Raw genomic sequence first — 14115 nt, 5'->3', positions numbered from 1 at the left:
AGAAATGGGAACTTCCCTGTCCATATCCCGCAACACCCATATATTATTATAGGCTAAATAAAGAATCTTGGTAATTGCTTTGAAAAAGGGGGGGGGGGACAACAAAAACTATTTACAATTTTTTATTAACTTCCGCTTTATATCGTTATACAATCGCGATTTCTCACTACCTATAGCCTTACGAGAAATTGGGTACGTTTCTACTTTTTTTTAGAGAACGCCACAGACGTAGTGCCTGCAGGGTCAAGTTTTTATTTGTACCCAAACCACGTTTTCTTTCCTTAAAATGTAGGATGACCTAATAGGAATTGATGCACTGGAAAACATTATGTAGTATGCAGTTTTATGGACGGGTTGTGGGCGGATGCGGAGGAGAACTTCCCGGGCCGTGTTTTGCCAGTCCGAAATGGCTTAATCGCTGGTATACTTACAGCTAATGGTTATTCCGGCTATGAATGCTCATCGAAAAAAACCCTAGGCTGAATATCAAAGGAGCCGGGGTCTCAGTCAGTAACAGCCACTGGCCTAATGAGAGGGGCCGGAGTCAGAGGGCTATATGGTAGAAGGGGCCAAGTAAATGTTGGGACCGGGGGCTACTGTATTACGGTTTTTCATTTCATGATATACTTAAGGAAAAATTGAGAATACCTTCAAGATCGGGGCCCGTGTGACATGTGATCCATGGCTTTCGGACGCTGATGGTATAGCAGATCGTAAATAGAAGTCATGCTGTTTATCTATTATCATCATATGAGAGGTTCAACTGGTCCTTCTGAAGTATTCATAACCAGTTGGGAAGGATTCATGTTACTAGACTAATCTAAATTAAACAAGAGCCCGTTTATACTAGCATAAACTCCTCAGGCTCGGATACGCAGATAACTATGAGGAGGACTTAATCAAAAGTAACCCTGTTGAACGTTATACTAGAGGATAAGGCTTTGGCCAATCGTATATTTCTTTCAGTTTGAAAACAGACTCAGAGATGACAGCAGGCTTAAAGGCATTGTAGACTCGCCCCAAACCGCGTATCGCGCTCTTAAAAAGTTTACTTTCCGTTGCTTACAAGTGAATTTGTCTGCTTGTCGCTACAAAATGCAGACAGTAATGAAACGTGATACCTTGTTATTTTTAGCTGGACCTGAGATGTCCATCGCTGTATCGTTTGTACACTGTGCTGTGGGTTTGACCTCAGCTGTATGTACTGACTGTACACTAGTGCCTAATTACCGACGGTAGCAAGCTGTGTGTGTGTATTTTCTGGGATCGATGGTGGTGTCTAACACTTCTGTTACACCTCATTCGAAACTAGATCAGATTACCGGCATTAGACGTTTCTTTTTGCGCGAGTCTTAACACCCTTTTAACCACCAGTTTCCCATAACAACGTGTCAAGTTCAAGGTGGCTTTCTCAACACATTTGCATATACCAACAGTGTGAGCATACTTCAAGAGAACTGTTTTAAGAGAAGTCACCCAACTGAAGTTAGAACGACAAAATACATACAACGAACCCCCCCCCCCCCCCGAGCAACTGTTGCCCCTTCTTTAACGAAACATTTTTCTAAAACATCAACCATTGCTCTATAACCCACTGTAAATTTAGTACCACCATGGAGGTAAAACAGATGGTACCACCCACTTCCACTTCTAAAGTGGTCAAACAGGGTTACTTTTATTGTATTCGCCGGGAAGAGCCTGACCACGAAACCCAATAAACTTGATCCTCTCTCAGCTCCACCCCTTACAATTTCATCATGACATCATTGGATTCGAGAAGGAAATATACTATCAGTTGTTAGCCAAAAGACCGAAAAGCACTGTATTGTACCATCAGTGAGTTGTTCCATAAAAAATAAAAAAAAACTCCCTGGTACAATGCACGAACGTCTATGAGAAATGATTCCCGCTGGGTTTAATTTGAATCGGGAAGCTCGTGATACCGATGCAACGTTTCGCTGTTGAAAGTTACAAATAAATTAACCTACCAGCCCACCTGAAGAAAGAATAACGCTGCTGTTATTATGTGCACGTTGCCAACATTTTTGCTTTAGATTTGCACGACATCACTAACGTTTTCATGATTCATTCTTTCTGCAAAAGCCACCCATATTGCGCAATATGTTGTTTTTGTTAGTGAAATTTGTTATGCAAATTTATTCCTTTAGCTCATATTTAGTTGACCCTGCTTTGTCTCTCATTGTCAGCTGTCTCACAACGGAAATTTCTGTTCACATTGCCGTGTTTTGATGGGCGGTAGAAACAGCCCAATTGCAACATTATTTAAGAGGGTTGCATAACTTTAAATATCTCAAAATTTTGCCTTAAAATAAAAAGTTGAACACATGTAAATCATTATTAAGTTATTTTATAATATATAAATATATTTTAAAATAGGATTTGTATAAATATGATTTATTATTGGATTATATTATTTCAATAAAAACTTTACCACCCCTTTTTTTAATGGTCTGTAGGTCAATAGTTCAGATAAGGACAGAACGATCTGGATCAGTCCGGCTGAGCAGCTCGAACGAGTTCCGTACTGTGTGTTTGAACGTAGATGTTACCTACACGATATTTACTGCATTAATTTCCAATTGCACGTACGGTACACAATTCAACAGAACCTTGATCGTTGTAAAAGAACAACTGATAATGCTGTTTGCTTCCAATTCCAGTGTTTTAAAGAAGAGCAGAACTTTGCATTGTGCTCATGTCAGATACAGAGTATACCATTTGGACTTCGTCATCTCTTTCAGACAAATGTTCGGCTTTCTTTTGGGGTTAGAATGTGGCTTAACGTAGGGCTAGAGCCAAAGGAATACCTAATGTTTGTCTGACACTGACAGCTCATTTGTACTTGAAATTGAGCTAAACTAGTAATAATTTCAGTGACAGTGGTTTTGTCGTAAGTTATCTTTTGGAAAGAAATTGTAAAATGGCTGCACAATTTGCATTAATATCGTTATTTTGGATCATTAAAATTTGGAGTGTAACTTGTAGCTCAGCAGTGGTCGTGGTTAGCAACGTCGCACTCAGCAATTCACCAGTTTTCGAGAACTTAAATCTCGGTGAATGGGGACATTTTCAGTTTGATGATGGCAACTTGGAGTTCGAAATGGAATGCCCGCTATCAATTGCAGTAAGTATTGCATGTAAAATAATCTACCAATTATCATTAATAATGAACTGTCATTCTTTTATCCCAATATTATTAGCTCTACGCTAGATTAACATCCTAAACAAATGCCAGGCTGAGGAATATATGTTACTATTCCCAATCCTTTAACCCACCTACTACAATTTAAAGTTGTAGTTTCACCTCAGGAAACCTTGGGGCTGTGTCATTTCTCCATTGGAACATTCCGCCATAGCAAATGTAATGTTTCCGCCATAGAAAATGTGCCCTTTCCGCCATGGAAAAAGTGCAATTCCGCCATGTTTTTCCAACTTCCAAGGGGGGTAAAGCATTTTTGTATGGCAGAAAGAACACATTATTGTGGGTGCACTGTAGGCCCATATGCACTGTATATTGCTTCGCTTCACACTACCTAGGCCCACAAAATCGGTCATTTAAAGTGACAATTGATCCTTTCGTAAACAGTCAACCTAATTTCGATTCAACCCACTATTATTTATTTGAAGACAGTGTATTGACTCTAACGAACTTACAATTAATACTATTCGATCAACCTGTACATTAAAGACTGTATCAATTCCCCAATCTTGTATTTGTAATAACTACAATTCAGTCTATCCAGCAAACCAACACATTTGAAGCGGGTGTACCTCTGCTCCTTCCACGCGATTCAGAGAAAGTTTCACTGATACATTCCTGTACACCAGGGTAAAATGTACCTTTCCGCAATAGTTTTTCCGCCATGGCGGAAATAATCGAAACCTTTGGCGGAAATGTATGGCGGTATACATACTGTACCTATGGCGGAATGATCCCAAACCTTTATTGTCATTTAATATACCTGTACTGTAGTTGTTAAGCTTTAACTTACAAATTGTGGCAAAGTATAGTTCACTGCCTACAACCTGTACCACATTTCAAAGTGTTTTTGAGTGAGGACAAGAAGATATAGCGATGAAACAAACAAGTGCGCAACATGACTTATATCCCTCCCAGTCTGGAGTTCTTGGACAGTGGCATTACAACTACTGTAAGTGTTAAAGCCAAAATCAAGCTCAATGTATGATTTGAACAATAGAAACCTGTCTAGTAGATCTAACCAACATATCGATACGATGAAATGTGGATAGTTTCTGCATTACATCTGTGATGAAATCTGATGTATGAAAACCATGTTCTTTTCATTCCTGTCATTGTTGTAGATTGTGAGCAAAAAGAAAGGTAGAACCAAAACTTTTCGAAAATACTGTAACTCATTTTAAGAAGAAATTTAAGCAACCTAGATTTTTGTGATGATGGTGAAATTAAAAGCCAAAATGTAGTTGTAATCTACGTATATTGCCAGAATTTGAAGAAAAAAGAGAAAAAATCAAAGAGTCCCCAAAGTGGTTAAGAACCGTTTCAACCCACAGTATCTACATTTAGTACTGTTTTCTGCAGGACATGGACAGCTTTGTCTTGTATAAGTTGTAACTCAAGCCCACAGTGAAAAGCTAAAGATTGATTATCATTATGCAATTTGGACTGTTGACTTAATTAGATGCAAGACCGAAGTCAGGGTATCTCAGCTTGTGTGTACATGACTATTGTGACATGTACTGTATAGGCTACATGTGTTTATGCACATTTTCCTTATCAGATTTTCATAGTACTTGTACTGGATTCTCCAAGGGTGATATGAGCCACGCCCCACCCCCTTCTAAGAAACAAGATTTTTTGCCCAAACGGTCAGTCTATGTATGGCATTGCATTAATTTAGGAAGGGTCTATTGCTTTCAGTCTCAGTTTGATGGTCAAGTTGGATTTTTTTTCATAAAGCAATTCAAAGGAATTTCAGCTTCATTAAAGGCAGGATATTAAATGGATTTAACTGATGTTTAACTTTTTGCCCAGTGAGGCATTTTACATTGACCATCATGTTCCATGTCTTCAGATTGTGTTTACATGACGATTTTTCAATATTGATTTCTAATTTGTTTATCAGACCTCAGTTATGCTATATGATTTGCTATAAGGGGGCTCATTTTTTAAGAAAATTTGAAAGTTGTCCTTTGGACAACCGTTGCCTTCATATTTGGTTGTCCGAAGGATTTTTAGGTTGTCCAATTAAAGCACCAAACTACTACTGGAGTTACTTGGCGTGGTACATGGAACACATCGTGTGCAATAAAGTTACTTAATATATGCCCGGGACTGTTATGTTAGTTACGTGCGTCCTGCAATTTTTGCAACGCTTGGATTTCTAATAATATCTAATAATGCGTGTGAAGCGTACGTAAGTAATACTACCATGAAAAGATTTAGCCTTGTATGTGAGTACATTTTAAAGAATAGGGATTTTCCCAGTTTTGTTCTAAATGTTGAACACTTAAGGAAAACGTCAGACAATGTAAGTTGGATTTTAGGTTGTGTAACATGATTTTTGGTCATCGCGGACGATTGGACGACCGTTAAATTTGAGCCCTATATACAGATACTTAGGTCTAAAACTGACCAAAATTGCCCACAAGAAAAATATGTCATAGCAACATTGCCCAATTTGCCCACAAGCTTGTCAAAAAGATAAGGAGATATTTCATGTAGGATTGAACCTATCACATTTGGAATAAATTCCTGCAAATTCAGTAAAACTGTAAAAAAGTAAAATGGAAGTTGATAAATCAGTATTAAGCAAAAAATGATATACTGGTAACTTGACCGTCTAGTGTAAATTTGTTGTGCTACCCTTTCTCAATTTTTGCATATATTATTGCAACAGACAAATTTCCATATATGTGTATACAGGGGCTACAGTTCATAGTATAGAAAACCATACTGTACAAACTGCATGCATGACACAGTGCAGAACTACAGTAGTTGTAGAACATACTGTAATTTGTATGTTGCCATTGTCTGTTGTCCTTAACTGCATGTACATGTAGAGTCCTGCTAAACTTTGTCCTCCCAGATGTGACAGGGTCTAGACATTTGATTTAGCTGAACTTAACAAACCTACTTGGTGTTTATGACATCGTAATTTTATGATTGAAACATCAAAGTGCACCGTTAGATCGGCTAGCTACTTTTGATCTAAATCAGCATTGAGATTGTATCGCCTTGGTACCAGTATTTGTTATATCGATAGCATTGTTTTTATACTGTAAGTAGCCATTTGATCCTTACAGTAGTCCCTAACATTTATACCCATCGTGTGTGTGCATGTGACTGTTTACATGGTCATGGATGTCTAGGCATAATGTTTATATATCTTTGGATTTGGTAATCATGATAAGGAAATTGTAATCAATTGATAAGCAATGTCAACTCCAGTAATATTCATGTGTCGCACGATCCCCTGACAAATTATTTAAACCTGGGTTGAAAGGCAAGACGTGCTTTGTATTTCTAATGACAAATCAGCCAGGAATAGTAGTCAGGAATGTTGTCAAATTGTGAAGTTCCTTTAACAAAAAAATAACAAGATTTTCAGACTTCTGCCTCTAGGCTTTAGGCATGGTTAATCCTGGAAGTTTAAAACCCATTTTCAAATTTCTTTATTTCTTCTCTTTCTTTAGGATGCAACAACTATGGGCCAACCTGTTGAATTCTTTTTGATTACACAATTAACCAATAATATGGTAAGTGCTGTTCATGATAAATGTCAAGCAATAACACACCACCATTCAGTATCATCATGCATACAAAATAAGTGAATTGAACCTCTCCCCCCCCCCTCCCCCACCACAACCCCAAAAGACATACAGTGACTGCTCTACTATATCTTTTTAATTGTGTGACAGTAATTTGGCCATGTTGTTTAAAACATTGATCTGCTACATATAAGATATGAAATACAGCTCCCTGTGAAGAGATTGGGACTTGCATGTAAGCCACTCTTTGGCTCTACTGTGTAAGTTAAATCAAAGTACAGTCTTGCTGTGTTGAGAGATTTGATGAACAGTATCTGTGGATTGCAGGGTATGGTAGATCTCCAAAGTGATGTGTGTCAATGAGTGTGAAACTCATTAAACCTTTACTGTACTTTTGGCGAGTAACCGATGTTGTTGATATTTGGGGTTCTGGTCATGAACTTGTACAACGTACTATACAGACCACAATGACTTTTGATTAAAATTCCTACATGGCAATTGTGAGATTGAAGGACTCTCTGGATATGCATGGTGGGTAACAACGTCGTTAAAATGTCCTAAAGTACAGTTCCATTGTCGCTAAATGCCCAGCTGGTACCGTTGCATCTCCCAGAAGTTTCTTTCTTGCACTTCAAACTATGGTTTGTTATTTCTTTGCTTACACAATTTAGTCTACAGTGGAGAGCATTCCTGTACATAACTGCCAAGAACTGTACAGGATGGGACCACAACGAGCTGACCAAGGGATATATTTAGTCTCGGTCAAGAGAGTGTCGGCCGGATCTTTTCAATACTCACTGAATCTGAACGTGAATATGGGTGTCCTTCACAAAGTGATTCTCGTAGAGTGCCCCAAAACGAAAATTCTGAAAGATGACCAAATGGAACTCTATTGTAAGGTAACGTCAAATTGGTTTCACGCCTTATTCTCTCTCAATATAAATATATATTTTTAGGCGTCTTCTTTTTTGGCAATTAAACAGTGTGTATGTCCATGATAAGATTGTGATGTGAAATGGTTAGAATCTGATCAAGATTATCATGTAACAACCATCAGTCCAACGTTCTCATCACTTTGTATAACTGCCTATTATTGGGCTTACAAGTACAATAACTCTTTTGTGCTGTAATTTAGGAAAATGCCAAATGAGAACTTGATTTTAACCAGTAGATGTCCTTACACAAATGTTTAGCATGTGATTCAAATCGTGCACTTTTCTAGGCCTTTCTCGTAATCAGTCCTTTATCAGTCCGTTCATACTGCAGCTATGGTGACTTAGATGCATAAAGGTCAACTGTAGTAAGTGAAAGCCGAGGTCAATGTTGGCTCTAGGTCACAATCAATCTGCAACCTGCATAATATAAAGTTTGATCACGTATTTCAAAGCTATTGTAATGATCAGATTTGTAGATAAGAAGTATGCATGCACGACATGTTTTTTTGGCACATGTACAAAAACAGGTCAAACTCATACTTTCATTGTCACATGAGATTAGCTGCCTCCTTCTTACTGAGCATTAGTTAATTTACTATGAACTAATTAAGTGCTATGAAGAATCAAATAGCCTGCATGATTTATTGACATTACAATATGTTATGTATTTTCATCTCCAGGGTAAGCTGAAATTGACCAACGATGACCACGAAAGCCACCTTAGTGTGGATATAGAATGGATACATTACACATACAAAGGCATGGTACTGCTGTGGCTCTTCATATTTGTCTTTTGGCATTACAACTGGATTCAGTTTAGAAAGGTTAGTTTCTTTTGGTGGAAACAAAGCAATAAATTTATAGAAAATGGGCCATTGTTGCTGCAAACAATGGCCCAGTTTAATAAATGGTTATATTTTTCAAGATTTTTTTATAATCTTTTTGCCTTGATTGAAATTTGAAATGTTGACATGATGTGAGTTAAAAAAGCAAGGAATTATTTATCCAGTATCGTATATCAAAATGCTTTGCAAACTTGGTCAAATTGCTAAGTATTTCAGTCAAAAGATGTATAAAGCACTCTTTTAGTGTACATGCACCATTGTATTTTATAAGCGAAAAAAACTTCAGAGCCGTCAAAAATTGCTACACAGAATGTGAACAATAAAATTATTTCCCAGAAAGTTGGGTATTATGGAGTAACAGTATAGGGACACATGTATAGGAAAAGGTAGGAGGAACATGACCGAACAAACGGTATATTGCTGTCTTTGTAGTCATTGGTTTGTTTGTGATTAAATATTCTGGATAAATATAGCAATATAATGCCACATGTCTAACAAACTTATTACAGTATCTTTGTTTTTTTTGTATTTTTCTTCACAGTTTTCCAATGGACTTCACAAGCTGATAACATTTGTGCCTAACTTGAAGATTATTCACATTATATTTGTTTGGTATTTCTGGGACCAACAAGAGACAGAAGGTACATTGTGCACTTATCTTATATAGCAGTTACATGTACTGAAGTGTTCAGTTCATTCTGCACATATATTCAAACTATATTGATACAGTTACCAATAATGGCACAGATTGTTGCTTCAGTGGCATTTTTACATGTTTTTCTTCTGTCCACAAGCTACAGTACTATTTAATCACTTAATGTGTCACAATGTTGATCTGATCAATAAAGCATTTTTATTAGCTCTGATCTAGGAGCCTGTAACGTCAGAAAAGCAATCCCTTAATTATAATGAGAACTACTGAGGTACTGTCCTTGAAATAATATATATGGTTGGATGATTAGTGTTTATGTTTATGTTCTGCTGTCTTCGTTTGACGCATTTTTCGGAAAGTTAGAAGGAAACGGTGCCATCAGTGTGACTTGAAATTGTTAAAATTTGCATTAATTTTTTCCTTGAATCTGTTTACTCATATGTGACAATCGGTGCCCTACAAGTTGCATATATGCCATGCATCTTTTCCAAATTATGTCAAGCCATGTTGTATACCTACTACATAGTTGAACCTTTTAAAAAAACATGTCTCCCCTCCCACAGACAGACCCCTTTGCTAAATTTCTACTAACTCCTGGCCGGCCCATCTGATAATATGATATGTAATTAGTATGATTATGCATGTTGTGTTGTCAGCCACGGACCAATGACTGGTTGGTAAATCCTGTCAATTTTTGCTCCCTTTTTGCTCCTCAGGTGATATTCCCATGAAAGTGGTTGTGTGTGTGGAGCTGTTGGCAGTGTTGAGCAGTTCCTGTATGCTCAGTGTTTTACTCTTATCTTCGATGGGATGGTGCATCATGTCACCTGCCATAGATAAAAGATGGCATCTAGGAGTGTCTCTTCCAGGTACGTATGCTAAATGAGTTAAGCTACTGTATCTGGTAAATATTGCTAACGTAATGGCTGATCTATAAAAATTGCAAAGATTTACATAAGAAATTGATGTAAATATAGTTTGGAAGGGAAAAGAAAAATTGTTTTGTTTGAATGTTACGATTGAAAGCAGTTGAAGACAAAATTTTCAAATTTTTTGATAATTCACACAACGTCAGAGAACAATACTGCAACTTTCAGGAACTACTTGTGGAGATTTTATGTTTAGAAATTAAGGGATTTGGGTGTGGGTGAGTGGGGATGGATGTTGGGGGCAGGGGGCTAAAATGTGATAACAATCAATGGGCGGTTCCCATACAATGGGACGTAGATTAAGTTAACAAACAAAGCTTATCACTTTTTACTGTATTGTCAGTATGAGGTTAACCATGGTAGTGAAATAAAAACAAATGCTTGCATACCCTATTGACCCTGCCATCTGATCCCATCCCTCCTCTCTTGATGGAAATCGGTGGAACATGTTTTGTTGGTAATGAAAAGCTCACCTTTCTGTTAACTTGTCCTTGTCATTTTATATAACCCAATTGTTCACAGTTTTACAATAATAACAATAACTTGTAATTTTCTAGTGTTAACATAAGTGCAGATCACTGCAGTATACTATACATTGTCTATTAAGGTGTTGGTCATCATAAATGGAAAATTTTCCAGATTTTTCCATTATATCTACTTGCCATTCTGGCATAGCTGGTTTCTCACAAAGCAGAACTGGCAAATCGTGAGCAAACAATGTGTGACTAAATGAGCCACTTTTAGCATATTACACTTCACTATAGACTTCATAATTACCTGACATCATTGTTGCGTGATTACAATGATTGACAGAATAATTGAAATAGGGAATTTAAGTTCGATATTTTTACAGTCCTTGGGAAGGACTAATATTAATCCCCTTTGGTGAATTTTGTTAATTTGAGTTTAATGATGTGAAAAAAACTTTAATGTGAGATACAATGTGATACTGTGGTTAACTTGAACTTTTGATTATGTACAAAGCTATTTTCATAAACACATTGCACTGACATCCAAACACTGTCACTGTGTCCGAGATATGTTGACAAGTCATGGATATATAAAATGACACTACCAGCACATCCTTTCATCTTCTTTGAAATTTGAGAGGGAATTTAAGTTATTAAACCTTCAAATACTGAATGTGGATTTTTAATCATTCTTACCAAAGATTTCACTTCGGGCATTTGTTCTCATTGCTCAGTCAAGAGTTCATGGAATGCATTATTAGATGAACAAAATTATTCATGTGATCAATCTTTTATTTTTTGTGTCTGATTTCATTTGTAGTCCTTGGTGACTGTCAGTGACATGGCACCTTTATTGCATTTACATAACATCTAATCCAACATGCAACATGAATTATTCTATTTTTATACCCATTCTAGATGCCCTATAAGAGTATCTCATTTAACACTACCTAATGGTAATATTGTGTATGTTGGTAAAGTGCTCATAAAAAATGATAAAAAATTATTAATTGTATTTCTCTTTTGTACAGTGACCCTCCTCTTCCATGCTTCAACAAGCTGTGCTCTGGCCTTTGCCAGGAATACTTTGTTCCAGATAATTTTGTGGGTGAGTCCAAAGTTGTTTGAAATAAAGCATGCGTTTATCTGTATATTTGTGGTAACTTACCTAATGTACCAAAAATAGATTGAATGGAATTGTTTAGCTTTGTAGTAATTTGAATAAAAGTTATAGACCAGAATACAAGCAAGGGATTCTATCAGGGTTAAGATAGTGGGAAGTGGTTCTTTGAATAATATTGAAATGATAATAGTTGTAGGAACTGATTCTGAGAAGTTAAGTTCTGTGTTTTTTGGTGAGTTTTCAAGATTAGAATTCAAGGGCAAATTGCACCTTTTTTAATCATGATAAGTACAGATAGAAAATGTCTCAACTAGTGAACAGATATTAGACATTAAATAACTGAAGCTCAGAATGGCAAATTCCATTTCATTATGCTTACCCCCACCCCCTCTCTTCCCCCAAACGAAAGTAAACGATATACAGGCCCTCAAACAGTTACTGCATAAATATGTTGGATGTACAAAAGTAACAAGATCAACTTTCAGTGGTAGGGGTTGAGATAGATGAATGCTACCACCCCTCCTCATTCACCCCTCCTCACTTCCCCTTCCACGTTCACCAACTGTACATAGACGTTTCTTGGTAAATAAATAAGGATGCTATCATATACAAGTCACACAGAGAACATGTCGACCACACCATCCTGTTCCTAATTTCTGCATTAAATTGTTTCAATACTTCAAAAATGTAAATCCCTGTGTAATAGTTAGAGAAATAAACTCTGTGTCTTCTCTGTTACAGAGTATATGGGTGCTGGCATTCACATTCTTCAGTTTCATGTGCTGGTTGATGATCCGGTATAACCAGTGCATCCTACAGACCCAAGCAGTCCGGATCAACCCCAACTCCAACCCGCTGGATCTGGTCTTTCACACCGACACCTGTAAGAAGCAACTCATGATGAAGTACAGCATATTTTCAAAGCTGAAGTTGGTGATATTCTTTTACTTTGTCAGCCTCATCACAATCAAAGTGCTGTGGCTTATCTTACTCCATGAGTACTACATCGGCATCCTCGAAGAGATACAGCACGTTCTGCTCTTTCTCGTCTTGGCCTTTGTCTTCCATTTGGAAGATTTCTCCGAGTTTGAAGTGGTCAGCTTCATGCCTCCAACTGACATGTGCATGATGTTGTTGCCTTACGCAGACGTCAAGCAACTCTCGGAGAACAATCTTGCGGTGGGGCTGGAAGTTTCCAAGAGAACCAACTGCAAGCATTGTCAAGGCAACAACAACAGTGCTAAGATTGTAGCATATCCAGCATTCCCTGTCAGTGTGTGACACAAACAGGAATGTCATGAACTTGCAATCAGATCACTGCGAGGGAGTCTTTGATGATGTGAAACTACCAAATGCTGTTGAGTATCTCTGAAGTCAATGTGGATCAAATGTTTGCCTGCTCGCAGGGGTAATGTTTACATTAGTGTATTCATTGTCAAAGTGATTAAAGAAACCCATTCTGTCTGTCTGTCTATCTGTTTGGCATAAGCATTAGAAATATTTATGTTTAGCACCTACCTCTTAACAATCAACAGAAATGTTAGTTTTAAGTGCTTAGAAACCAAACTATGATGCAGCTTTCAAGGTACTCAGGATGCTAGGAAGAGTTTTTCTTCACCGACCTCTGTATTGGGTATTCATGAAATGAACAGTTAGTCCGCTATAACGATGACAAACCTAAAGATTTATATATGTGTGTCAGAGAGAAGAAAAAAGTGTGGCGTTAACTTACTTGTGTAAGGTTATAAAAAAAAATTTAAAAAAGATATTGTGGGCTGTTAGTATATGTTATATAATGTAGTCACACATGCACCACATTTAGAGCACATTGTTCTACTGTAAGTGAGAAAGTAGTGGATTGTATCAATTTCTGGGATCTGTGCAGATGGACGAAATAATATGACCAAAGCGGTTTTTTTATTCCCCAAGGATGAAAACTTATTGTATCAACGATGTGTTCAAAAAGTTTTGTTTTGTTGTTGAAATTTTTGCTTGTAAAGAAGTAAGTTATTTTTATTATTATAAGTATATTATACCCAAGAAGATGTTTCATATAATAATTCATCCAAAGGATACAACGTGGATGCCGATTCAAATTTTCAGATGTATTCCATCAGTTTCAATGTAGGAGAGAAATGGGACCCCATTCTTAAAGGATGTACCCTTTGAAGAAACTTATCCATTGGAAAGGTTAAAAACATGTGCAGATATGTATAATGGTGTTGCATTTAGTCATTTAATAGTAGTAGCTCTTGTCAGTTTTAACACACCATAGTAAGTGTCTTGATCCTCTGCAAAATGTACTATCTGATACATCCAGCTTCTTTCATCCATAGGGCTTGTGTGCAATATTAGTAAATGGAGCTTGATTAAGAGTTTGGTTGTAACTT

At 37.1% G+C, this 14115-nt stretch overlaps 1 protein-coding gene across 1 annotated transcript; it reads left to right on the top strand.

Annotated features, from left to right (window-relative positions):
* Nucleotides 1–2531: 2531 nt before the first annotated feature.
* LOC139968085 (uncharacterized) lies at nt 2532–13430 on the top strand. Its single transcript, XM_071972435.1, has 8 exons — nt 2532–3145; nt 6697–6759; nt 7443–7670; nt 8387–8530; nt 9093–9192; nt 9920–10072; nt 11634–11710; nt 12467–13430. Exons 1-8 carry the CDS (start codon nt 2942–2944, stop codon nt 13004–13006), a joined length of 1509 nt encoding a protein of 502 aa, XP_071828536.1. The 5' UTR covers nt 2532–2941; the 3' UTR covers nt 13007–13430.
* The last annotated feature ends 685 nt before the right edge of the window (nt 13431–14115 follow it).

Source organism: Apostichopus japonicus, chromosome 5 (assembly GCF_037975245.1).
Source record: "Apostichopus japonicus isolate 1M-3 chromosome 5, ASM3797524v1, whole genome shotgun sequence".
Taxonomy (NCBI): domain Eukaryota; kingdom Metazoa; phylum Echinodermata; class Holothuroidea; order Aspidochirotida; family Stichopodidae; genus Apostichopus; species Apostichopus japonicus.
The sequence above is the reverse complement of the archived record's forward strand: the minus strand, read 5'-3'. Positions and strand labels throughout refer to the sequence as shown.